Genomic DNA, 24,669 nt, shown 5'->3' on the forward strand with positions numbered 1-24,669 from the left:
ATGGTGTAGGTGGGCACTTCTATTCATTTTGAATACTGTGTCATTTTGAATGCAATGCGCATTAAATACGACACACTGTTGCGAATGGGCCCTCGCGCACCCTATTCTTAAACAGTATCTAAACACAAGATGTCCTTAGATGAGGTGGCTTAGTTTTTTTCCTTTATTTTCACCTGGAGATCCTCCCAGGAAAAACACTTCCTTTCTTAGTTGAAGAAATTCCCTAATGTTCTAGATCTATAGAGGAGCAATGTTGTCACCCTATGACAGGAAGAACAATACTGTGTAAACGTTTTAGGCAGGTGTGAAGAAAAGCTGTAAATTAAGAATGTTTTCCGCGGGGGCGTGACTGGATGTGCGCGCGAGAGAGAGAGAGAGCCCCCTACCTCCGGTTCTCCTTGAGGTGCAGTCCGAGGAGTAGGTGGGATCAGAGAGGCTATGCATGGGGTCGCCGAAGCTGTGTACATCTGTAATCCCGCGAGAACTTGCTGATCCCGCTACCTCTCTATCATCGCTAGTATCACTGATACTGCTTCTCTAGCTACACAAGATCTGTTTGTCGCCTTTGGTTGATATCGTCAGTTTGAGAGTCGGTAGTGTGCTGTAATTGAGGGACGCTGAGCCCCACAAGTGGCGGGTATTTTGAAGGACGGTAGGAGTGAATCTGTTGCTGCTTCTGTGCTGCTTTTCCTCTCCTAATTGCAAAGTAAATCTTAGCAACAGCAGTAGTATATAACAAACTACATCTAAAGGCCAAATCTCCAAGATTTACACCAGCTTGGAAGCTAGAACAATAAATAGAGACCTGGGGGTAATGTCCACAGAAGAGGGAAAGAAATCTTGAATAGAGGAATGTTGGTCTCAATGTCCCCCTCGCAGAAGGTGTCTCACCTATTTTTGTTACATAAGGTATATTATACTCCAGAAAGAATGTTTAGGATTGGTTGGAAACAAAAACGACCACTGCCCCAGATGCGGGGAATCAGGGGATTTTATCCATATGCTCTGGAAATGCCTGAAGTTATTCAACTATTGGGTAGAGGTAGTAGATAGAATAGATAAAATTTTCAGGACTGCAATGGAACCGACAGCCAAGATCTGCCTACTGGGAAGTGCAGAGAGGGGTAGCGCCTCAAAGGATACTATAGAGGCAGTTTTAAGATGCCTTTTTCAGGCAAGAAAATTGATTACACAGAAATGGCAGGCACACAACCCCCAACTGTGCAGAACTGGGCTGAGACTACTAATTCAGTAGTTGGGAGCGAGAGAGTGATATATATTAGACAGGGAAACTATGGAAGATTTATAAGAATGTGGAGATCTTGGTTGGATGAGATGGGGCACCCTCTTTAGAGAGATGTATTTTCCCCCTTTTCCTCTCTGTCGCTCCCAGCTCCCCACCTACTTCGAGAGGTTTAGCCGACTCCCTGCTATGGTTTAAAAAAATAAAATAGGTAGGTTTAAACACAGAAACAGTTCTGCAGGAAGCTTAAAACTGGATGAGGAACAGCCAAACTCTGCTACTAAGGTGAGGTTGTGGAAGACAGTTTCATGCCAGGTCATATACCATGGCAAGACTAAGCACAGCAACAAGACACAAGGTAGTTATCATTGCATTAGCAAAGTCCCTCCCAGGCAAAGATTTCAAAGCAGACTGGGGTTTCAAGATGTGCTGTTCAAGAACGTTTCAACAAGCACAAAGAAAACGGGCAATGTTGAAGACCGTAGATGCAGTGGTCAGCCAAGGAAACTTAATGTAGCAGATGAAAGACACATCATGCTTACTTCCCTTTCCACATCAGAAGATGTCCAGCAGTGCCATCAGCACAGAACTGGTGGAAACCAGTGAGACCCAGGTACATCCAACTACTGTCCAGAAGTGGTCTTCATGGAAGAATTGCAGCCAAAAAGCCATACATGCGACATAGAAACAAAGCCAAGGGACTCAACTATGCATGAAAACATAGAAACTGGGGTGCAGGAAAATGGCAGCAGGTGCTCGGGACTGACGAGTCAAAATGTGAAATATTTGGTTTTAGCAGTTTGTTGGTAAAGAGCTGGAGAGCGTTACAATAATGAGTGTCTGTGGACAACTGTAAAGCATGGTGGGAGGTTCCCTGCAAGTTTGGGGCTGAATTTCTACAAATAGTGTTAGAGATTTTGACAGGATAAATTAAATAGGGTCCTCAATGCTGAGAAATAAAGGCAGATACTTATCCATCATGCCATACCATCAGGGAAACGTGTGATTGGTCACAAATTTACTCTACACCAGCACAATGAACTCAAACATACAGTCAATTTCATTAAGAACCATTCTCAGTGTAAAGAAGAACAAGGAGTCCTGGAAGTGATGGTTTGGCCCCCACAGAGCCCTGATCTCACCATCATGGAGTCCGTCTGGAATTACATGAAGAGACAGAAAAATTTGAGGCAGCCGACATCCACATAAGATCCGTGGTTAGTTTTCCAAGATGTTTGGAACAACCTACCTGCCGAGTTCCTACAAAAACTGTGTGCAAATGTACCCAGAAGAATTGATGGTGCTTTGAAGGTAAAAGGGAGGTCACACCAAATATTGATTTGATTTAGATTTCTCTTCTGTCATTTTTTTTTTTTTACTCATTTTGCTAATTGCTAAAAATAATACAACTATTAACACTTCTATTTATGAATCCATTCTTAATTTACAGCATTTTTTCACACCTGCCAAAGACTTTTGCACAGAAGTGTATGTGATGACTACAGAGGACCTTCCCTTACTCCTCCTCTCCAAAACATAAAAGAGGGGAAGTGTTCCATATTCCACAAAGAGAACATAAAATAATGTAATTAATAAGAGCACCGCACGGGCTGAAATCACAAAAAGTTATCACACTGTCCACACTCTGACACTCAGTTCATCTATTAGGTCTGCAGTTTTCCACTCAAGCATTACATAAATTGAACATTATGGGGTTAATTTACTAAAACTGGAGCAGACAGAATCTGGTGTAGCTGTGCATGGTAGCCAATCAGCTTCGAACTTCAGCTTGTCCAATTAAACTTTGACAATAAAGCCTGGAAGAGGATTGGTTTCTATGCACAGCTGCACCAGATTTTGCGCGCTCCAGTTTTAGTAAATCTCCCCCCAATGTGCAGCCTGTCAGGAGGGGGCGCATTTGAGACACCCATTAGCTCATAAGTAGATAACCACTTGTATAGATAATTCCTGACTGATGTCACGGGGGACTCTAGAACAGCTGTGAGGACAATGACAGGGCAACATATGTAGCAATGACACAACAAAAGCTGACAGAGGTGACAAAGCCACCCACACAGTACATCGCCGCCAGACATCTGGACTCAAAAGGCACAGGTACTATTCTAGGTTTCATTTAACAAATGTGCAGCTGCATCTCCAAAAAATCTGAATATCATCAAAAAATTAATTTCTTTCAGTAATTCAATTTAAAAAGTGAAACTGATATATATTATATAGATTCATTATTAGATTGTAAGCTCTTCTGAGCAGGGGCCTCTTAAGCCTCTTGTATTTGATTTTATTATAACTGTATTGTCTTCCTTTTATAATGTAAAGCGCTGCGTAAACTGTTGGCGCTATATAAATCCTGAATAATAATAATAATTCATTACACACAGAATATTATATTTCAAGCATTTCTACCTTTTAATTTTGACGATTATGGATTACAAATAAGTGAAAACCCCAAATTCAGTGTATCAGAAAATTAGAATATTACATAAGACCAATAAAAAAAAAAAAAAAGAATACACCTCAGATTTACAGCGACTGCACTTCCAAGTGCACTTTCAGTGGAAAGTGGATTTGCCTGTCGTAAATAACCCCCCGTGAGTCTACAATATTCAACTTTTTCACAATATTCTAATTTTCTGAGATACTGAATTTTGGGTTTTCACTGGCTATAAGCCATAATCATAAACATTAACAGAAAGAAATGCTTTAAATATATCACTCTGTGTGTAATGAATCTATATAAAATATACACGTTACACTTTTTGAATTGAATTACTGAAATAAATAAACTTTTTGATAACATTCTAATTTTGTGAGATGCACCTGTATGTTTAAAGTGGAACTTTACCATTGACTATGTTGAACCCTTATGTTGCTAGCATTAGTAAATTGATAAGAAAGTATATTATATTTACTTGTTTTAAACTTTTATTTTACATTTTTTTTCCAGTTACTGTCTAGTTTCCTGCCTAGGCAAAATAATGTTCTACATCCCAGGAGTCTTCAGTGGGGGGGGGTTGTTTTCTCAGCTAATCACAGCCTACTGCCTGCACTAAGGGCAGATGGAGTCCAGGAAGTAGATGCTACATGATCATCTGCCCTTACTCAAGATGTCCATGGTCAGGAATCGGGGGGGGGGGGGGTTCAAAGTGATTTTTCAGCAAAATAAAGTATGGAGACATAGATGGATGGAGGAGTTTGCTGTGAAAATTAAAAATTAATTAAATAGCATTTTTGGTGCTCAGATGCAGTGTAGTTCCTCTTTAAAGTTGAAGTTTAAACAGCTCTTACATTGCCTTCCCTGGTTCCTTTCTTCCCCCACATCAACATACTAATTCATTTTTAAAGTATTGTTTCCATTATCATTACACATCTTATTTTAAACCCAGTGACATCACCACTGGGTCTCTGCCTTTCTTCTCTATGCAATGCAGGCAGGTCATACAAGGGGCGTTCAAATCAAACCAGGACTTTTGAGTTTATATAATATAAAAACAAATTACAAGAATAAAAAAAATTGCATTTTTTTTTTTTTACATACTCCCTTGCTACATTTAAACACTTATCCCAGCACTTAACTCTGGCCTTGAAAGCTTTGGCATAGAAAGATGTATCAGTACATCTGAACCATCCTAGGACAGCCTGCTTCACTGGGTCATCAGTGCTGAAATGCTGACCTCCGAGGGACTCTTTTAGGGGTCCAAACAGGTGGAAATCACTTGGAGGGTGATCCGGGCTCTAAGTGGGATGTGCTTTGATGCTCTCTTCGATTCCAGAGTGAAATGGTGTGCCCAGGTTTCGTCAACAATGCGATCCAAAAAATTCTGTCCCTCCCTGTCAAAACACTCCTTCAAAGCAGACTTCACTCTTCTGTGCCGGTCAAAAGCAGAAAGCAGTCTTGATAACCAGCGTGCGATAACTTTTCACAAATGCAAATGTTCGTGAATTATAGTGTTCACCATTCCCACAGAAAGATTTGTCTCTTGTGCAAATTCACAACGCTGATCATCCAGGATCATGAGTTCCATTCGCTGACTGGTCACAGGAATGATTGCTGTGAGCTGGGAACCACCATAGCCGGGATCGTCCCTGACGGACTTACGGCCATGTTTGAAAAGTTTTGTTGGTGCTGAAACCAAACATGCAGGATGACCTTGGCCGAAAACCCAAAAGATGACAAAAAAAAAAAAATGTATATATATATATATATATATATATATATATATATATATATATATATATATATATATATATATATATATATATATATTGTATTATATTTGACTTTTTAATTTATAGCATGAATTTAAATGAATATGAATGTATTCTCAGCCATTATTGGCACCTTTAGCACAAGAAAAGCTAAAGAAAAATGCATTTCTTTAAATTCTGTGTATGTCTTCACACACACTTGCACTTCCTTTGTGGTGTTAAAAATCTTGCTTGCTGCATTTTTGGTCAGTAAAAAAAAAAAAACGCACCTCCCCACTGAAATGCATTGAAAACACAAGAACGCATGAATAACGCACCCATGTTACTTTTTTTTCATGCGGTTTTTGTGTCACATGACCTAGGAAAAACAAATCATAAGGACAGTAAAATGATGGTAAAAAAAATAAAAATAAATCGCAGCTAAATTGCGGTAAAATCCAAGACAATTCATCACTATATGCTGTTCCATGCAGGCACTAACACTGCTGTCTGCCATCTTTATTAATGGTCTCTAGACTGGCCTGTGACATGTGCTCCGCCTATCAGTAACAGGACACACTTGCCACTTACTACTGTGTGTAGTACCGCCACACCAGCATTTATACCTGTAAAATTAAAAATCCCGGTTTGAATACAATGCCCTTGTAGTTGGTGGGAGGAGCCGGCAGGGTGTTGTGCACAGCTTCCGGAAAACATCACAGTCCCCTGTCTCAACACTCCTCTCAGGATCCCTCAGCCCTGATGTATGCAGTAGGCTGGCCTTTGGGAGGAGTTATCCATATGTCAAAATTCTTTAATGGTGGATATTAGTTTGGAGGAGTGGAGATCCTAGGCCAGTGATGGTGAACCTTGGCACCCCAGATGTTTTTTGGGACTACATTTCCCATGATGCTCAACTAAACTGAAGAGTGCACGAGCATCATGGGAAATGTAGTTCCAAAACATCTGGGGTGCCAAGGTTCACCATCACTATCCTAGGCAGTCTGTCTTTGCACACAGACCCCCCTAGCTAATGCCCACACATGATGTTGAGGCTCAATGATTGAAAGAACATAAATCCAATATTTGAACGGAGTGGTCCAGGGTCAAGCCAGGCTGGGGAGGAAAGGACTAGATCAAGGGTGTCCAAACTATTTTCAAAAGAGGGCCGGATTTGATGACGTGAACATGCCTGAGGGCTGACATTCTTTGAACCGTTAAAATTCGGTCTAAGTGTGTTCGTTTTAGCTCTAATACACGGCCCAACAAGAATTCTCTTGTCTTTGTGGCTGTGTGTGGGAAGAGATGAGCTTGGGAGTATTATTGGATATACCGTATTAATTGGCGTATAACACGCACTTTCACTTTAGGAGGGAAGTTTCAGGAAAGAAAATAAAATTTTAAATAAAGAACTGTGAAGCAAAATAATGGTCAGTGCCCATCAATGCAGCCTAATCAGTGGCCATCTGCAGACCCACCATTACCAGGAACGCAGCACCATAGCCAGGAACGCACTCACCATTTACCTCTTTAATAGAAAGTCCCGCCTCCTTTGATGGACAGAACAATCGTCCAATGGCAGCGCCGGAGACGGGACTTCCTATTACAGAGGCCGCCCGTAAACAGGAAATTCTCCTGTGTACGGCGCTCAGTCCCACCTCCTCCCTGTCCCTTCCGAAGCATATACATCTTTTGTGGCCCCCGCGCTGGGAGATCGTCGAGGGCCACAAAAGATATGCATGTCCAAATAACCAGGCGTGCCAATCAAAACCGGGCCGCAGGCCGTGATTGGCCCGTGGGCCGGACTTTGGACATGCCTGGACTAGATGATCCGGCCAGGAAAAAAGGGGCGGGCTCTATTTGAAGCTGCAGCTGCTAATGCATATTGTGAGAAGCTCACAGTATGCAGTGAAATCAGAGTAAGTTAGTAATAACTAATGCAGAGGTCAGTAGGTAGCAATGCAGAGTCCGGAGGTAAGTAGGCTAGTAATAACAAATACAGAGGTCAGTGGGTAGTAATGTGGAATGCAGGGCTCAGTGGGTAGTAATGTGGAATGCAGGGCTCAGTGGGTAGTAATGTGGAATGCAGGGCTCAGTGGGTAGTAATGTGGAATGCAGGGCTCAGTGGGTAGTAATGTGGAATGCAGGGCTCAGTGGGTAGTAATGTGGAATGCAGGGCTCAGTGGGTAGTAATGTGGAATGCAGGGCTCAGTGGGTAGTAATGTGGAATGCAGGGCTCAGTGGGTAGTAATGTGGAATGCAGGGCTCAGTGGGTAGTAATGTGGAATGCAGGGCTCAGTGGGTAGTAATGTGGAATGCAGGGCTCAGTGGGTAGTAATGTGGAATGCAGGGCTCAGTGGGTAGTAATGTGGAATGCAGGGCTCAGTGGGTAGTAATGTGGAATGCAGGGCTCAGTGGGTAGTAATGTGGAATGCAGAGCTCAGTGGGTAGTAATGTGGAATGCAGAGCTCAGTGGGTAGTAATGTGGAATGCAGAGCTCAGTGGGTAGTAATGTGGAATGCAGAGCTCAGTGGGTAGTAATGTGAAATGCAGAGCTCAGTGGGTAGTAATGTAAAATGCAGAGCTCAGTGGGTAGTAATGTAAAATGCAGAGCTCAGTGGGTAGTAATGTGAAATGCAGAGCTCAGTGGGTAGTAATGTAGAAAACAGAAGTCAGTGGGTAGTAATGTAGAATACAGTAACACATAATACAGAGATCAGTGGGTAGTAATGTAGAATACAGAGGTCAGTTGGTAGTAATGTAGAATGCAGAGATCAGTAATGAGTAACACACAGTACAGAGGTCGGTAGGTAGTAATGCAGAGTCCAGTGGGATTTCTTTTACTATTTCTATAGTGCACGGTTATCCTCCCAAAGGATTTGTATTTCTGTCTATCCAATCAGAACACACTTACCAGCTCTTTGGCTTCTTCCAGCTGCTTCTCCACATTCATCACCATCTGCTTCTTCTCCTCTACAACATACACAGAAATCACAACATCAGTATTACTGCACCTTCCATATCCCCTCCATTCACAGCCCCACCTCCTCTAGTTAGTGCCCCCCCCCCCCAAAAAAAAATCAGTGCCCCCCAGTCAGTGTCCCCCTACCCCCCTGGTCAGTGTCTTTCTCTGGTCAATTTCCTCCCTCTAGTCAGCCTCCTCCCTTAATCAACATCCTTCTCTGGTCAATCTCCCCCCAATCAGTGCCCCTCTCTAAGGCAGTGTCCCCCTCTAATCAACACCCTCCTCTGGTCGAAGCCCCCCTCCTCCCTGGTCAGTGTCTTCCTCTAGTCAATGTCCCCCCTCTAGCCAGTGCCCCCCCCCCAGTCAATTCACTCCCTAATCAATGTCCCCCCCCCCAGTCAGGGTCAACTCTAATCAATGTCCCCCTGCGGTCCCCCCCTGGTGTCTTCCTCTGACCAATGCCCCCCTTCTCAGCGTCCCCCTCCAGTTAGTGCCCCCCCTCCATGTCCCCCTGGTCCTCTCTAGTCAATGCCCCGCTCCCTCCCTCTTCTCAGTGTCCCTCTCTAGTCAATGTCCCCCCTGCTCAGTGTCCCCCCTTTAGGCGGTATCACCTGACTCACCCCCGGCCAGTTTGGGGATCTTGCCGATGCGGTTGGTGATGTCGGCGGTGAGGACCCCATAGTCCTGCTCGTATCCCTGGAAGTCGGCGGACATGGTTCTCTGGATAGTTCGGAGTAGCAGTGACAACCGGAAGTTTCCTGTCCAACAACTTCCGCCACTAGTCCGTCACACATCACTGTTCCCCGGCGCCCTTAGCAACCCCTACTTCCTTGACGACCTGCGAATTTTCTGATTGGTCGGGATGTACACGTGACGCACGGGGGTGTCACATGATTCTGAATTCCCACTAATACAGAATGTGCCGGTAGAGGCGTGTCCCTCACAGAAATGTCTCCGGAGAGTCTCATGTATTTCGTCAGAATGTGTAACGGAAGTGACGTTCCGTCGTTGCCATCTTGCTACACCCTGCACCCCTCCATAGTAAGGATGCACTGAGAAGGGGGAAAGCAGACACCTTGTTACACTCACCGGAGTTTTGCATTTTACACTTACTTTTAACAGTAAAGTGAGTTTATATAGTGAAATACAGTACTTAAACTCTGTCTAAATGTTTAGACATTTAAATTAAAATTCGACATATAAACAGTCATACGGAGTGCTAAGCACTGTATTTTACTATATAAACTCAATTTTCTGTTAAAAATAAGTGTATAATGCAAAACTCCAGTGGGTGTAACAAGATGTCCGCTTTCCCCCTTCTCAGTGTATCCTTACTATGGAAGACTGCAGGGTGTAGCAAGATGCCGGCGACGAAACGTCACTTCCGTTACACATTCTGACAGGTCGCCTAATCTGACGAAACACCGGTTCTGACACACTGTGTGTGTGAGGATAAACTTCATAGCTGAAGCAGTCATTACTTCCTATGGGTGGGTGAATGGGGGTAGTCACTTAGGGAGTAGTAGGCGGTGCAGGAATGGAGATGCACTGCCTCTGTTCCTGGTGGGGAGGTATTGATAGTTGCACAACCCGGAAGTGAGCGGGAGAAAGAGCTGGAGGTGCTGTGGAGGGAGCTGAGCACAGGGTGAGGTGAGGTGATGGGGGCTCGGTGTATGGGGAGGGCTGTGCATTCTAAGCTGCTCCTGGGCTTTATACACTTAACCACTTCAACACCAGGCCTATTCTGACACTTCTCACATACATGGGAAAATAGATTTTTTATTTTTTTTTTGCTATAAGATTACTTAGAAACCCCCAAACGTATAGCGTTGACCCTAGAGAATAAAATAGTGGGGGTCGCATATTTTTATGTCACACAATATTCTCAGAGTGGTTTCTCAAGCGCATTTTAAAATAAAATAAAAATATACTTTAGTGGGTTTTAATGCAAAAAAATAATATATTGCTATAAACAAACAAATAGTGACAATTTTGAAAAAAAAAAATTTTTTTTTTACGTTTTGCTATAATAAATATCCCCCCCAAAAAAATATAATATATAAAAAAAAAAAACATTTTTTTTCCCTCAGTTTAGGCCGATATATATTCTACATATTTTTGGTAAAAAAAAAATCGCAATAAGCGTTCATTAATTGGTCTGTGCAAAAGTTATAGCGTCTACAAAATAGGGTAGAGTTTTATGGCATTTTTATTGATAATTTTTTTTATTTTACTAGTAATGGTGGTGATCAGTGATTTTTATCATGACAGGAGATTATGGCGGACACGTTGGACAATTTTGACACATTTTTGGGACCATTGTCATTTATACAGCGATCAATTCTAAAAAATTGCATTGATTACTGTAAAAAATGTGACTGGCGGTGAAGGGGTTAACCACTAGGTGACGCTGTAGTGGTTAAGTGTGTCCTAGGGAGTGATTCTAACCATGGGGGGGAGGGGCTGTGGTTGACACGTCACTGATCACCGCTCCTGATTACAGGGAGCACTGATCAGTGACAGTGTCACTAGGCAGAATGGGAAGATGCTTGTTTTACATTAGCATCTCCCCATTCTTCCTTACCGCGAGGCGATCACAGATATCCCCGCGAACATCAAGTCATGGGTCACGGAGCACGGGCATGCCCCGCAAGCCCCATCTTAAAAGGCAATGTACAGGTACGTTAATCTGCCTGTACATGCCTTTCTGATGCAGTATATCTGCGTGAGGCGGTCGGGAAGCGGTTAAAATTGCGCACTCTCATCACCAAACTACAATGTCCTAAAAATCTCTATAGGCTTTCTTCTTTACTTAAAGGTAAAAATCCATTACAGATGATAAACACTCCCACTGTTCTTAACCACTTCAATGCTGGGCGCTTTCGTCCCTTTCCTTCCCAGGCCAATTTTCAGCTTTCAGCGCTCTCGCACTTTCAATAAGAATTGCGCGGTCATGGAACGCTGTACCCAAACTAAATTTTTATAATTTTGTTCACACAAATAGAGATTTATTTTGGTGGTATTTATTCGCAAATCAGTTTATTTTTTATTTTTTGTGATATAAGTGAAAAAGGAGCGGAAATTTTAAAAATATTTATTTTCTACTTTCTGTTTGAAAAGAAATCCAATAAAATCAAATTTTGTCATAAATTTAAGACAAAATGTATTCTGCCATGTCTTTGGTTAAAAAAAAAAAATAATAATAATCCCGTTAAGTGTATAATAATTGGTTTGTGTGATCACGGACATATGTGTGCAGATGATCATTGGGACATATGATTTTACAATTACATATTTGGGGACATTGTGATTCTACACTGTGTGGGGACGCTGGGCCGTGATCAGTGTGTAAAAAGCTGTAAAAACAGCTCATACTCGCTCACTGATCACCGGCTGGCTGCAGTGATCCCCTTGCCTCTCCTCACTGATAACTAAGGATGAGCTCCAGCGTGTTCGCACACTCCACGTGCAGAGCCCGCCAGGAAGTCGGCGCAGCGCTAATCACAGGCAGTGAGACATTGCCCGATCTCTGCAGCCACGAATTGGGGCAATGTCTCACTGCCTGTGATTAGCACAGAGCTGCGCCGACTTCCTGGCGGGCTCTGCACGTGGCATATGCAAACACGCCTGAGCTCATCCTTATTAACAACTTCTGTGAGAGGAGAGGAGAGCCAATTGCCTAGCAATTAGCTCTCTGATTACATCACATGACGGCTGTGATTGGACACAGTCGTCATGTAATCAGGAGGGCCAATCACAGAGCCCACCTGCCGATCGGAGATGCGCCGTGTCTGGGTGACATGACTGCATTGGGATCACGCCGCTGCAAGGGCGCACACTCGCGCGATCCCCCTTCTTCTGAGGGACGTACCTGAATGTCCACTCAGAAGGAGGAAGCGCCCACCTGGCAATATATGTGCATTGGCCGGGTGGGAGGTGGTTAAAGTGCAATCTGCACATCCTACATTAAATTTGATGCATAAGGTGTGGCAAACAGTTAAAACTATTTTAGAAATTGTTGGATACACCAGATATACTCCACTGTGGTCCAATTATACATTAGCAGAACTTTCTGGGCTGGAAGGCTTTTTGAGGTGGGAGAGAGCAGGAATCACGGCTCTCAGCTTTATTTTCATGGAACCTTAAAATCCCTTCAACAATTGCGTTCAGATTTTACCTTGGAACAACATTTGGTTCTATCAATATTTACAGTTACTTCATGCATAGGGTCTGATTCCATCCACCTCCTTTGCCTCAATGCCTTTACTTGATATACTTGCCCAGGCTGAGACTACTAAGGGGTAGAGCTGCACGATTAATCGTTAAGAATCACTATCGCAATTTTTTTTTTCCCTACCCCGTTGCAATCTTGACAAAGTATTTTCCGATTCTTTCTATGCAGAGAATTGTCTCTGCTCTGCTAAAGCTGACAGCCTTCAAAAGAAAGGGGGGAAAAAACTGGGCAGTCTGCCAAGAATCACAACATTTATCAGGAACTTAAGTATAAGCATTGTAACAATTTGTCCTTTAGATCAAAAAAATATACTTTGGTGTGTAAATGAGGGAAGTTTAACAACTTAAACCTGAAAACTTTTTCTGACATTTGGTTTCAAGTTAAAATGATTTTTTTGGGCTAGAAAATTACTTAGAACCCCCCAAACATTATATATATATATATATATATATATATATATATATATATATATATATATATATCTTGGTTTGAGAGCGTTTTGCAAGACAAGCAAAATTTTTTAATACTTTTTGACTAGGGGTGCAATGGATCGTCACCGATCCTGCTCGGATCGGTGCACTCTGCGGTCTCGGCCTTAGAAAAGGCCGTGGCTTCGGCCTAGCTCCGGAGCTGCGGCCATATTTCTACACCCAGGCCGTTTACAATGTGATCGCTCCATCAAATGATGGAACGATCACTTGTAAACAAACCGGTGTCATGGTTCCTCTCTCCCCTCTCTGTACTGATCTGTACAATGGAGGGGAGAGATCGGATGGAAGCAGCGATGTGGGCTGGGTTTGTAGTGCCCACAGCGCTGCTCTGTGACAGCCATCCCTCCATACCCTGCCAATACTCTGCCATAACCAGCCATACTCTGTAATACTCTGCGATACCCAGCCATGCTCAGCCGTACCCAGCCATACTCAGCCAATATTACAGTGGGGGGAGATTGTGGATATTACAGTGGGGACTATATGGTGGTGGAATTTTCACAGGTTTTTGCAAATTCAATTATTATTTGCAGACCCGAAAAATTATCCGATCCGTGACTCTGATCCGAGGAATGATCCGATCCATGAGTTACTTTTGATCCGTTGCACCCCTACTTTTGACAAGCGATGTCTTCTTGATATACAAGTAGCGTCATGTCACAACCGAGTTTAAAAGAGAAGAGAGGTGCCTCTAAGTGTAGCAATATTGTTACCGTATTTATCAGTGTATAACACGCGCCGGCGTATAACGCACACCCAAAGTTTAGGAGGGAATTTTAAGGAAAAAAAACTTTTAGGGGGGAAATTTAAGGGAAAAAAAACTTTCATTTAAATGCCCATCAATGCAGCCTTATCATTGTCAATCTGAAGCCTTGTCAGTGTCATTTGCAGCCTTGTCCATCATTGCACCCTTGTCCACCTTGTCCCTTTGTCTGTGTCATTTTCAGCCTTGTCTGTTTTATTTTTCGCTTTTATTTTTAAAAATGGTGCCGCCGTGATGTCCTCTGTATCATGGTGGCGCTCTGTAGTTCTCAGCCACCTTCGGCCGTTCTTGTTGGCTTTCGGCCCTTCTCGTCTGATTTCGGCGGTTTTCGGCTGCCGGGAAGGGTCGAAGGCGGCTAAAAGCCGCCTAGAGGCTCCAAAATGGCGGGGGATTGGCGTATAACATGCACCCACGATAAATACGGTACATTTATTGAAGGTACAACATTTAGCAAAATACTGCTACACTTAGAGGCTCCTCTCTTCTCTTCTATACTCTGTAGCTCCTGCTGGATTTTGCTTCTAATCCCCTTGTGGAGGCTTCCATTTATGGATGGACATTTTATGGTTACACAAACTTTCACATTACGGTACTATAATCTTTTTATATGGACAATAAACTAAAGGACCTGTGAATAAATGGTTGTGGAACAAATCATTTGAGTTTCTATTATTTCTTATGGGGAAATTTGCTTTGATATAGAAGTGCTTTGGATTACAAGCATGGTGGTTGTTGCAATATTTTATGACGCACCTTATTTGCACAGCAGTCGTTCAAATGCAATCGTTTGGGAAAAAATTACACTTTAATGAATTAAAAAATAACCAGTAAAGTTAGCCCAATTTTTTTTTTTTTTTTGTATAATGTGAAAGATTTTACGCCGCTAGAATCGCAAGCTTTTTATTCTAAGCAAGTCTCATTTTGGCCAGACTCGTGCAGCTCTGCTAAGGGGCTCATCTCATTGGCATACACACAGTTGTTGTCAGAATTTCTTCTTAGGTTTCCTCTTCCATGTAAGCACATATGGGAGGAGGATCCGGGTCCCCACTCCGATGAACTTTGGGGTGAGGTGCTGCAGAATAGTCCAGTTTATTTCACTTTCTCCATCCCAAAGAGTAACACTGCTCTATATTTTGTAAAGCGTATATCGTACACCAGAATTTGTGTATAAGATAGGCTGCAGGGAGAACTTGTGGCCATCCGCATGGTAATCTTAAAGCGGAGTTCCGCCTGCAAAAAAATTAAATATTAAGTCAGCAGCTACAAATACTGCAGCTGCTGACTTTTAAAATAAGGACACTTACTGGTCCAGGGCGCCCATGATGTCCTCACCTGAAGCCGATCCATCCCTTAGCCCCTGAGTGGGGCTAAGGGATGGTGGTGCTGGCACCTTCAGCAAGGGAATTGGGGAGTGAAGCCTTGGGTCTTCACAGACTGTTACCTACTGCTCGTGTGCAAGTTGCGCTGCACATTCTGAATGGTCCCTGCTGTCTTCTGGGACCTGTGTGTCTCCCAGAAGACAGTGGGTGGGACGGAGCTGGGGCCGAATATGGCGTAGTTTGCCACGGATTCTGCAGTGCTTTTTCACCGGAAGTGGTAGTATATACCTGGATTAGACAGGTATCTGCTCCCCCTCCTCCCTCCCGAAAGGTGCCAAATGTGACACGGGGGGACCGGATCAGTGGTAGTTCCATTTCTGGGTGGAACTCCGCTTTAAGCCGGGTACACACAATCAGATTATCAGACGAATTTTCATCAGTTTTTTTGTTGCATGCTAGTGTCGTATCAAAAGTGAACAGGTTACTCAACATATACGAAAATTCTCACCCAACCAAATTCAATTTCAGAAGTGGCTTAAAGTGTTGAATAGTTTTGTATGTGTTCTTTTGTTTCTGAACATGCGTTGTCTTGCGCTTACAATTTTTTTCAGACGAAAACTGTACTAATTAAACAAAAATTGTACGTTGTGTTCACACACGACAGCATTTTTTTTTATAGCCTGCACATCCAGTTTTTGTCATCTGAAAATTTCAAATCGGCTTTTGAAAGCATCTTACTAACGACATCCAAAAATTGTCAGATCATTCATCGGACAAAATTTTACTTCCGATTTTCTGAACGTGTGTACGGGCCTTTATACATTTAGGGCCAGTTCACACCAGATGCCGTGTGCTTTTTTCTGCACTAAAAATGCATGTATAGTGTTTTTCATGTATTCCAATAGTTTACACCATGCAGGCAGGTCCAGTCAGTTTCTGCTGCAGAAATTGACTGAAAACTGACTGCAGTGGTGCAGAACAAGCATGGAACTGCATCTGGTGTGAACTGGCCCTTACTGTGGAGATGACCAAAGCTTAGGTGTTCCTGGCAGGGGGTTATCTAAACTTTAAATAATTTATATGGTATTTCCCTAACCCATGATCTTATTTTATGTATCCTGTTATATGTTGATTCCAATACACTGGACTCCAAAGTTAATTGTTGTAGTTTTAAGATCTTTTTTTGTTGCATGAAAACGGATTGCTTCACGATGGGTATCAGTAGATGAGTGGAAATCCGAAGTGAATAATTATATTTTGTTTATGAAACATACGTACCTCTCTTACAATGCTCTGCAATATGGTCTAGTTGGATAGATGCGATGGGCCTGTCTATTACTGTTTCTTGAGAAAGTTGCTCTTGTTTTTACTTGTGGGATATTTATTAGTTTGCCAAGTATGTTAGAGGGGTACAGGTGCTACATTGATATGTTTATTCAATGGTAACTTGTGGGCTTAGTGCTGTCATTTATTTTTATTTATTCTTTTATTCTTATGTTAAATTTTTTCTATTTTTAGTTATTTTCTGTGATAGTGAGCCTCTGTTATTTTGTACTTTGGGTTGATAAGATGCTGGTAACGGCTAGTTTACACTAGACCGAAACCAAAAATGACAACATCCCTATTGCTTCCGGTTTCTAATGTCACAAAGTGGGAGGAACAGCATCCGTTCCTCTCATAGTGTCTCAGGAACCAGTTGCTGCCAGTTGCATCCTTACTGGGCTCCCCTGGGAAAAGTCTGATAAAGGTGGTGGCGGGTGCAAATTAATCTAGCAGCTTTTTAGCCGCTTGGTTTACTTTCATCATCTTCAGAATCACTGGATGAAGAAAATTATTTCCGGTGACTGAGATATCACCTTTTGCAATCCAGCAACCTAGGTATTCTTCGAATTGGGGAGGGGGATGAGGTTTAATTTGAGACTTAGGAGGGTTAGGATACAAGAGGTATTATGGGGAAGTGAATGGGGTTTATAGAAATGCAGAGAATTTTGGGGTGTGGAGGGTTAATTTGTGGTTAGGAGGGGTATTTAGGGTGGTGGGAGTTGCAAGGATATAAGGGGTTTGCAGCATTGGGAGGAGTGTTATGGAAACACAGAGTAGTATTATGGAGATGCAAAGGGGTGTTTTGGGGGATTTGAAGGGGTATTATGAAGGTAATATGGGGATGAGAAGGGCCATTATAGGGGTAGGTGGAGGTAATATGATGATTAGAAGGGGTAATATGGAAATATAAAGGGGTTTTCTAGTGATGATAATGGTTATTATTGAGGTGGGTGGAGGTAATGTTGGAAAGGGAGGGGTTGCATTGGAGGGGGCTTGTTAGGTAGGGATAAGAGGTATTATTGAGGTGGGTGGAGGGATTATGCTAGTTGGGGGGGGGGGGGGGGTAGTGGGGATTTTGGGGGATTTTTGAGGTGGGTGGGGGTACAATGTGGATGTTAGTGAGTATCGTGGGGAGTGACATTATATAAATGTGAAGGGTTGTTATGGGGCAGGGAAGGATATTGTAAGGATCTGGAGTGCTATAACTGGAATAAAGAGCATTATTAGAAGTATTTAAGATTGGGGCATTATAAAGATCCATTATGAGGAGAGGTGTAATGGAGCGTTATAGGTATGAGGATGGGGGATTGTGGGGACTGGAGGAGGGATGTTGGGACTGGGAGAGATATTGATATTATAGTGGGAAGTGGGGCCGTTATTATTACAATGTTATGAAGGGTGGATAGAGTGGTATGGGGGGTGGTAGGAGGGTTATAAGCAATGTGTTTTTAAGGTGGGGTAATATTTGGCAATAGGAGGGGTAACAGATTGAATTTTATGGGGGGGGGGGGGTTGTTAGGTGTATTGGAGACATACTGTATGTATGAAGGGAGGAGGAGAGTACTCCCTTCATACTTTTACTTGTGCAAATGCTCCAATACTAAAACCAATACTTATTTTTTATTTTTTTTTGTGATTTAATTGCGACTTGCGTTAACTTCTGTTAACAGAAGTCGCAAGCCTTAATAAAATCTGAGGTCCAAATCGCACCGATCTACGGCTTTGAAATCACACTGAAGTATGGAGATGGATTTTCCTTACTCTGAATGTCTTTGGTGCTAAGGTGACCCCTGTGCTGCCCTCTCAGGGTATTCTAGTGATCAGCTCCTGTATTTAGTGTACACATTGGAGTATTGTGAGAACTGGTTTCCTTGTCTGGTCTGTGAAGCCCCATCACAGGACACAGGCTGTGCTGGTTTTGTATTTATAGAGACAACACAATGATTCCATCATAGATCCTGAACCAGAATATCTGCACCTACACTGTGATTGCTATGGACTGTTTCTGTACATTTCATGTTGTGTTTTGTCTCTTGGAGTCTGAGTTAGGCTGGAAATATCTCAGACATGTAATGGAGGCGTTCTTTCATTTTATATTTGGGTGTAATTTATTCCTTCCTGTGAACTTGGATGTTGCCAAATTTCTTCTTTCACCTAAACTAGATATACGTTCTCTCTATAAAGAGTTCCGATCCATCAGCCATGTCATCTGTGCCCCATCAGATGGCTACATCTTTACACTGTGGATGCAGAAAGAGTGATTTATTTATTTATTTATTTTTAAGATCATGTAAAACGGGAAGCGAGAAGAAATCCCTGCAAAGTGGGAGGAAACCCAAGCATGACACCATTGGAAGATTTCCCCTCTATTACTGTTCTGAGGTCAACCCGAAATTTTAAATTTTCCTTTACTTTGAATGAGAAAGGTGAACGTAACAATTGGACCCCTTTCACGCTGAGACGCTTTGCAGTCGCTATAGCGTTAAAAATAGTGCCTGCAAAGTGCCCTGAAACAGCGGCTCCATTCACTCCAGTGTGAAAGCCCGAGGGCTTTCACACTGGAGCGGTGCACTGGCAGGGCGCCAGAAAAAGTCCTGCCGCTGTAGTAGAGCTTTGCGGGCAGTTTTAACCATTTTTTGGCTGCTAACAGGGATTAAAAATGCCCCACTAGTGGCCAAATAGCGCCGCAAAAACGACGGTAAAGCGCCGCTAAAAATAGCGTTTTACCGCCGATGCCCGGGGTGGCTCAGTGTGAAGGGCTCTTTTTGGATGAGTAGATTTCTCTTCCTTTCTGTCCCGTAACCAAAATAGGAAGCAAAAGGAAATCCCTCCACAATGAGAGAATACCTGGTTGTCACCAAAACTAGTATTAATTCGAAGAATTATCCCTTTTTAGTGTTCTGGGAGAACCTAGAATTTTTGATTTTCTTTTACAGGAAACAGGACAAAAAGAGAGAATGAATCTCCCTAACAGGGACACAGACAGCAATAAAGACCTGACATGGATTCTAATCCCTTTCCCTTCTATGCAAAACTAAAAGAAAAAAGAATAACTAAAGGCCACATTTATTTTTTATTTTATTTTTTTAAGATTTGGATAGAGTAGAGAGGGATTAGAACCCCTGTTGGGTCTTTATTTCTGTCTGTGTCCCCGTTGGGGGAGATTCATCCTCTATTTTTTCTGTTTACTATTATCATTGGAGGTGAAAATTGAAAGAAAATCCTAAATTTTTGGTTGTTCCCAGAAAAGTAATAGAGAGTAAATCTTCCAATGGGGACACTAGTTCTGGTGACCTGGTGGATCCCCAAGGAATTCCCTTAACCACTTGGCGACCGCTGCATGCCGATATAGTTCCTATAGTACCTGTACGTCCCCTTTAATTTGCGCGCGTACATCGTGACCGTGCCCACGGGACGCGTGGACTCTGTTGGTTTTCCGGCAATCGTGTCACGGAGCTGCAGAATGGGGTAGTGCCTATGTAAACAAGGCATTTCCCCGTTCTGCCTTGTGACATGACAGAGATTACTGCCCCTTGTCATCTGGAGCAGTGATCGCTGTCATGTGAGTGGAAGACCCCCCCCCACACACACACACACACACACACACACACACAGTTAGAATCACTCCCTAGGACACACTCAACCCCTTGATAGCCCCTAGTGTTTAACCCCTTCCCTGCCAGTGTCATTTACACAGTAACGACGTGAATTTTTCACAAAACGCGTTGGGTGGCGTGACACGCTTACTTGCCTCATGTGAACCGGTACTAGAAGGGATATCGATTGGTGTTCGCGATCGGCCGACGCTTGCCCAGTTTGATGATATGCCCGATGTTCTTTCATGTTTGTAAGTGCATCTCTTGTTTTTTATATTCGTTTTAATAAATGATTTTACACTATTTGGAGCGCTCTTTTTCCTCCCTATGGTGAACCCTCCTTGATTCTACAATGCCATACATCTGAGTCCCGCTTCAAACGGCGTCTTCCCATGCTGGACGGTTTATGACTGGTGTATCTCCTAACTTGCCTTACGGTAGTGTTCCATTTGGAGGGCTCAAGTTTGATCCATCTGTAGACCCATTTTGTGATTAAGCGCTCCCTACCGGGACATCTGGTAAGGGGCTATTATTACTTGTCTGGTGGAGGTGCACCTGGTTTTTCTTCACGCTGATTGAAAAGCTTTACGATTGAATAGATCCCTTCCACACAGGGTGTCTCTCCAGTTGGACTGTTTATGGACTTTATGTTATCACATATAGTTTCAGAACTGTTTGAGTTTACTTTACATGCTTTTTTTCCTTTGAATTGCACGTTTTTTTTTTTTTCCTTTTTGGTTCATAGCCTATGAGGGAATATATATGTTCACTGTATATAATTATAAGTAATGTCTTATGGTTTATTCAGTCATAAGTTTGGTGTGTTAGAGTTATAGATCACAAGACACACTTGTTTAAGGTAGATTGGTTTAAATCCTAATAGAAATATTGGGGATTGCGCAGTTCTCTTCTTTTTCTTTGTCTCTATATGTATATTACACTTTGGGTATATATTAGAACTGCTGCATTACACATTTTCGTTAAATATACACTGTAGCGCAGATTTCCTCTTCTTTTTTCCTCATTTACACAGTAATCAGTGCATTTTTGTGCATTTTTATAGCACTGATCGCTTTATAAATGATAATGGTCCCAAAATAGTGTCCGATGTGTCCGCCATAATGTCGCAGTCACAATAAAAATAGCAGATCGCCGTCATTACTAATGGTAAAAAAAAAAAATGAATAATAAAAATGCCATAAAACACATCCCCTATTTTGTAGACACTATAACTTTTGCACAAACAAATCAATATACGCCCACTGCGTTTTATTTTTTACCAAAAATGTGAATACTGTGAAGAATACATATCTGCCTACACTGAGGAAAAACTATTTTTTTAAATATATTTTTGGGGGATATTTATTATAGCAAAAAGTAAAAAATATTGTTTTTTTTTTTTTTTTCAAAATTGTCGCTTTTTTTTATAGCGCAAAAAATAAAAATCACAGAGGTGATCAAATACCACCAAAAGAAAGCTCTATTCGTGGGGAAAAAAGAATGTCAATTTTGTTTGGACGCAACGTCGCATGGCCACGCAATTGTCAGTTAAGGCAATGCAGTGCTGAATCGCAAAAAGTGCTCTGCTCAGGAAGGGAATAAAAACTTCCGGGGCTAAAGCTGGTAATTTGCAGGGATTTCCTCACTTCCTGTTTTGGCTTTAGGACAGGAAGTGAAGGTAAATCTCTATGCCTAGAGGCGATTCAGTTTGCGATTCAGTTCGCATTGTGCGCTATATAAGTATTTCATTCATTCATTCATTCATAATGAGACACCGATAGCCGAAAACAAACTGACGGGGGATATAATCCTCCCTTACTGTAGCCAAAATGAAATATTCGTTTTTCCTATAGTTTAACTTTTTTTTTATTTTTTTTTTTTTTCAGTGACAAAGTCATTTTACTTTATTTTTGTTGAAGGCTCAAAAATGACATGGATACAAATTACAAACACTGCATGCACAAAACAAAAGGCACTCTTCACATATTATGAATTATTGGTGGCTCTCCTCTATAAATAAATAAAAAAGCACATGTACTATAGACTGTCCTTTGGATATCTGGCCCTGTTCTAGTAACTGTCATTTTCTTTTGCAGGTGCGATCCTCTCACCTGGAGGTATGGAAGGTCAAAGTGTGCACCTCAGGGAGTCAGAAAGGAGGCCGCAGCTCTCGAAGTAAAAGCTGCCAGTCTAAGAAACATGGCTGCCTTGGACTTTTTGATTAGTTTTGAAAACCTGCGGGAACTGCGGAGGCTCTGCCACTGGGGCCCCATCATTGCCCTGGGAGTCATCATCATCTGCTCCATTGTGGCAGTCTTAGACTCCATCCTGTGGTACTGGCCCCTCGATACCCCAGGGGGAAGCCTTAACTTCTTGACGCTTATTAACTGGACTGTTATGATTCTATACAATTATTTCAATGCAATGTTCATTGGACCTGGGTTTGTTCCTCTGGGATGGAAACCGGTAAGCACAGCAAGCTTCTTTCTTCTTCTATGTCATAGTGGATCGGAGGATCTCCAAACCATGGATCCTACAGTCTACATAAATCCTTTTCGCAGGAAAGTCAGAAGTCCTTATCAGCATCTTTGTTCTGTGTTATGGATTCAAAGTATTGCAGTGAGAGGATCAGCATGACCGCCAGGCAACTATGATTTGCACAAATTAAATGTCAGCAATTGCAACCTCCATGTTTATTTCTGTATAGACTTTCTTTAATGTGAATGCCTGCAAGGCAAAGCAACAGGTTTTGCCCCTTACCCCCAGAAGTACTTGCCTTTCTGTCCCTCTGCTGCACCCCAGTACTTTAGGGGTAAGGTGGAGCATGTGACTCGCTTCATGAGACACTGCTGTTGTTTGGTGATTGGCCTAGCACTGTCACATGGCAAGGACTTGGAATGAGCTGTCAGTCTTATGTAAACTTACACAAGAGTTTCCTCCCTTTCCTCCCAGGGGCAGCACAAAATGGTGCTTAATTCAAGGAAACGTTGGTATAAAAATTGGGAGTGAACCTGTTGCCCTAGTCTAAGGGGTTAGTTCACCTCTTCATAGAAAAAAAACATTCAACATCCTCAAAACCCCCAGCCCTGCCCCCCGGTCCCCACTTGCCTTTGTGCGTGATGAGTTGCCTGTATGGGTTATCAGTGCCTGCATAGCCGGTTTAAGGGTCTGGAGATTTGACATCCCCCACTCTTCTCCCTCTTATTTTTGAAGGGCTTCCAGGTTGGATCTGAGTGATTCTCTGTGCTGGTGCTGACTGATCAGAATCACTATGATCCATCCTGGAAGTCCTGCAAAAAGAAGGGGAAGAAGAGCAATTTCAGATCCTTGGACCGATACACGGGCTGTGTGGGTACTGACAGCTTATCACTCACTGAGGTAAGTACAGAGGAGGGTCCAGGGTGTTACTTTACCTTTTTTTAATTTTCTTTATTGAACTTTAAAGTATAGCTAAAGGCAAAACATTTTTTATTTTTTAAATGTTTGGATGGGGTGGAATGGGATGAGAATTCCTTTCTGCAACAGATTGTTGTCTGTGTCCCTGTTTGGGAGATTCACCCTCTCTATTTATCCTGATTCTGATCATTGCCAAAATTGAAAGAGAGGGGCACATTTTGAGTTGTCACCAGAACAGGAATAGAGTGGAAGTCTTCCATTGGAGAAACCAATTTTGACTTCCAGAGATTCCCTCACTTTGAAGGGATTTCATCTTACTTCCTGTTGTGGCTATGGGAAGTGAAGGGGAATCGCCACAATGGAACACATATGGGCAAAAAAAAAAAAACTGGCAGGGGTTATAACCCTCTCTTCTACCCAAAATGAAAAAGTTTTGCCATTTTTTAGTACTTCTTTAATCCTTTGACTGCCAAGGCTGATGGTGGCCGTGAGCTTGTCCTAAAGTTTAACAGCAGGCCTTTAATGTAGTGATCTGGGCACAAAATTGCACATAATGTGCATAGAGGATGTTGCTTCACTTGCCACCCCTCGCCTCAAAGCAATCGGCATTCCCAGAGGGAGAGGCCAAGAATAGCAGCCTACATAATTTTATTATATTATTTTAAAATGACTATATAAAACACCACCTGCAAAAGAGGACCTTTAATAGCAACACTGTTGGGTCCTCCAGTTTTCACTCAATTTCAGAGCTACAGCGTCGTTCTTCTTCAGGCAGCCTTAAAGCCCAACTCTGGTCCAATTTTTTGATCATGCTATGGGGCTTGTGCCCACACTGCATGGGTTAACTGCTCCTTTTGTCTAGATGTGAACACAGAGCCTATACTCACCTGATCCTCTGGAAAACAGCCCTCCCCCACAGCCAACCGTGGACTGTTCCTGACATCTTCATGTCCAGAACCGGTCTATAGGAGTTAAGCAGCTAACCCATACAGTGTGGACACAGCCCCACTGCATGGGAGAAAAAACATATTGCCTGGAGATCAGCTTTAAGTTGGAACCATGCCCAACCCACCCCCCTGACCTATCCCACTGGGAAGCTGTCAAAGCGGACCGCCAATTATAGGCAACAGTGA

At 42.6% G+C, this 24,669-nt stretch overlaps 2 protein-coding genes across 9 annotated transcripts in view; one reads left to right on the forward strand and one right to left on the reverse strand.

Annotated features, from left to right (window-relative positions):
• VTI1A (vesicle transport through interaction with t-SNAREs 1A) overlaps nt 1–9,228 on the reverse strand; it is a 668,116-nt gene extending 658,888 nt beyond the window's left edge. Inside the window, exons 1-2 of one of the 7 annotated variants that reach the window (XM_077455037.1) lie at nt 9,026–9,228; nt 8,364–8,422 (exon numbers count right to left, since the gene is read on the reverse strand). In XM_077455037.1, the coding sequence (XP_077311163.1) occupies nt 8,364–8,422; nt 9,026–9,128 (162 nt within the window). In that variant the 5' untranslated portion in view covers nt 9,129–9,228. The remainder of the gene's footprint in view (nt 1–8,363; nt 8,423–9,025) is intronic. The other 6 variants (XM_077455033.1, XM_077455038.1, XM_077455034.1 and 3 more) reach the window with 6 other exon arrangements.
• Nucleotides 9,229–9,885: 657 nt separating this feature from the next.
• Nucleotides 9,886–24,669, forward strand: part of ZDHHC6 (zDHHC palmitoyltransferase 6) — a 45,433-nt gene continuing 30,649 nt past the window's right edge. Inside the window, exons 1-2 of one of the 2 annotated variants that reach the window (XM_077455040.1) lie at nt 9,886–10,064; nt 22,237–22,606. In XM_077455040.1, coding sequence (XP_077311166.1) covers nt 22,340–22,606 — 267 coding nt within the window. In that variant the 5' untranslated portion in view covers nt 9,886–10,064; nt 22,237–22,339. The remainder of the gene's footprint in view (nt 10,065–22,236; nt 22,607–24,669) is intronic. The other variant, XM_077455041.1, reaches the window with a different exon arrangement.

This window comes from Lithobates pipiens, unplaced genomic scaffold, assembly GCF_037356315.1.
Source record: "Lithobates pipiens isolate NorthernLeopardFrog02 unplaced genomic scaffold, aLitPip1_a1.2 Scaffold_25, whole genome shotgun sequence".
NCBI lineage: Eukaryota > Metazoa > Chordata > Amphibia > Anura > Ranidae > Lithobates > Lithobates pipiens.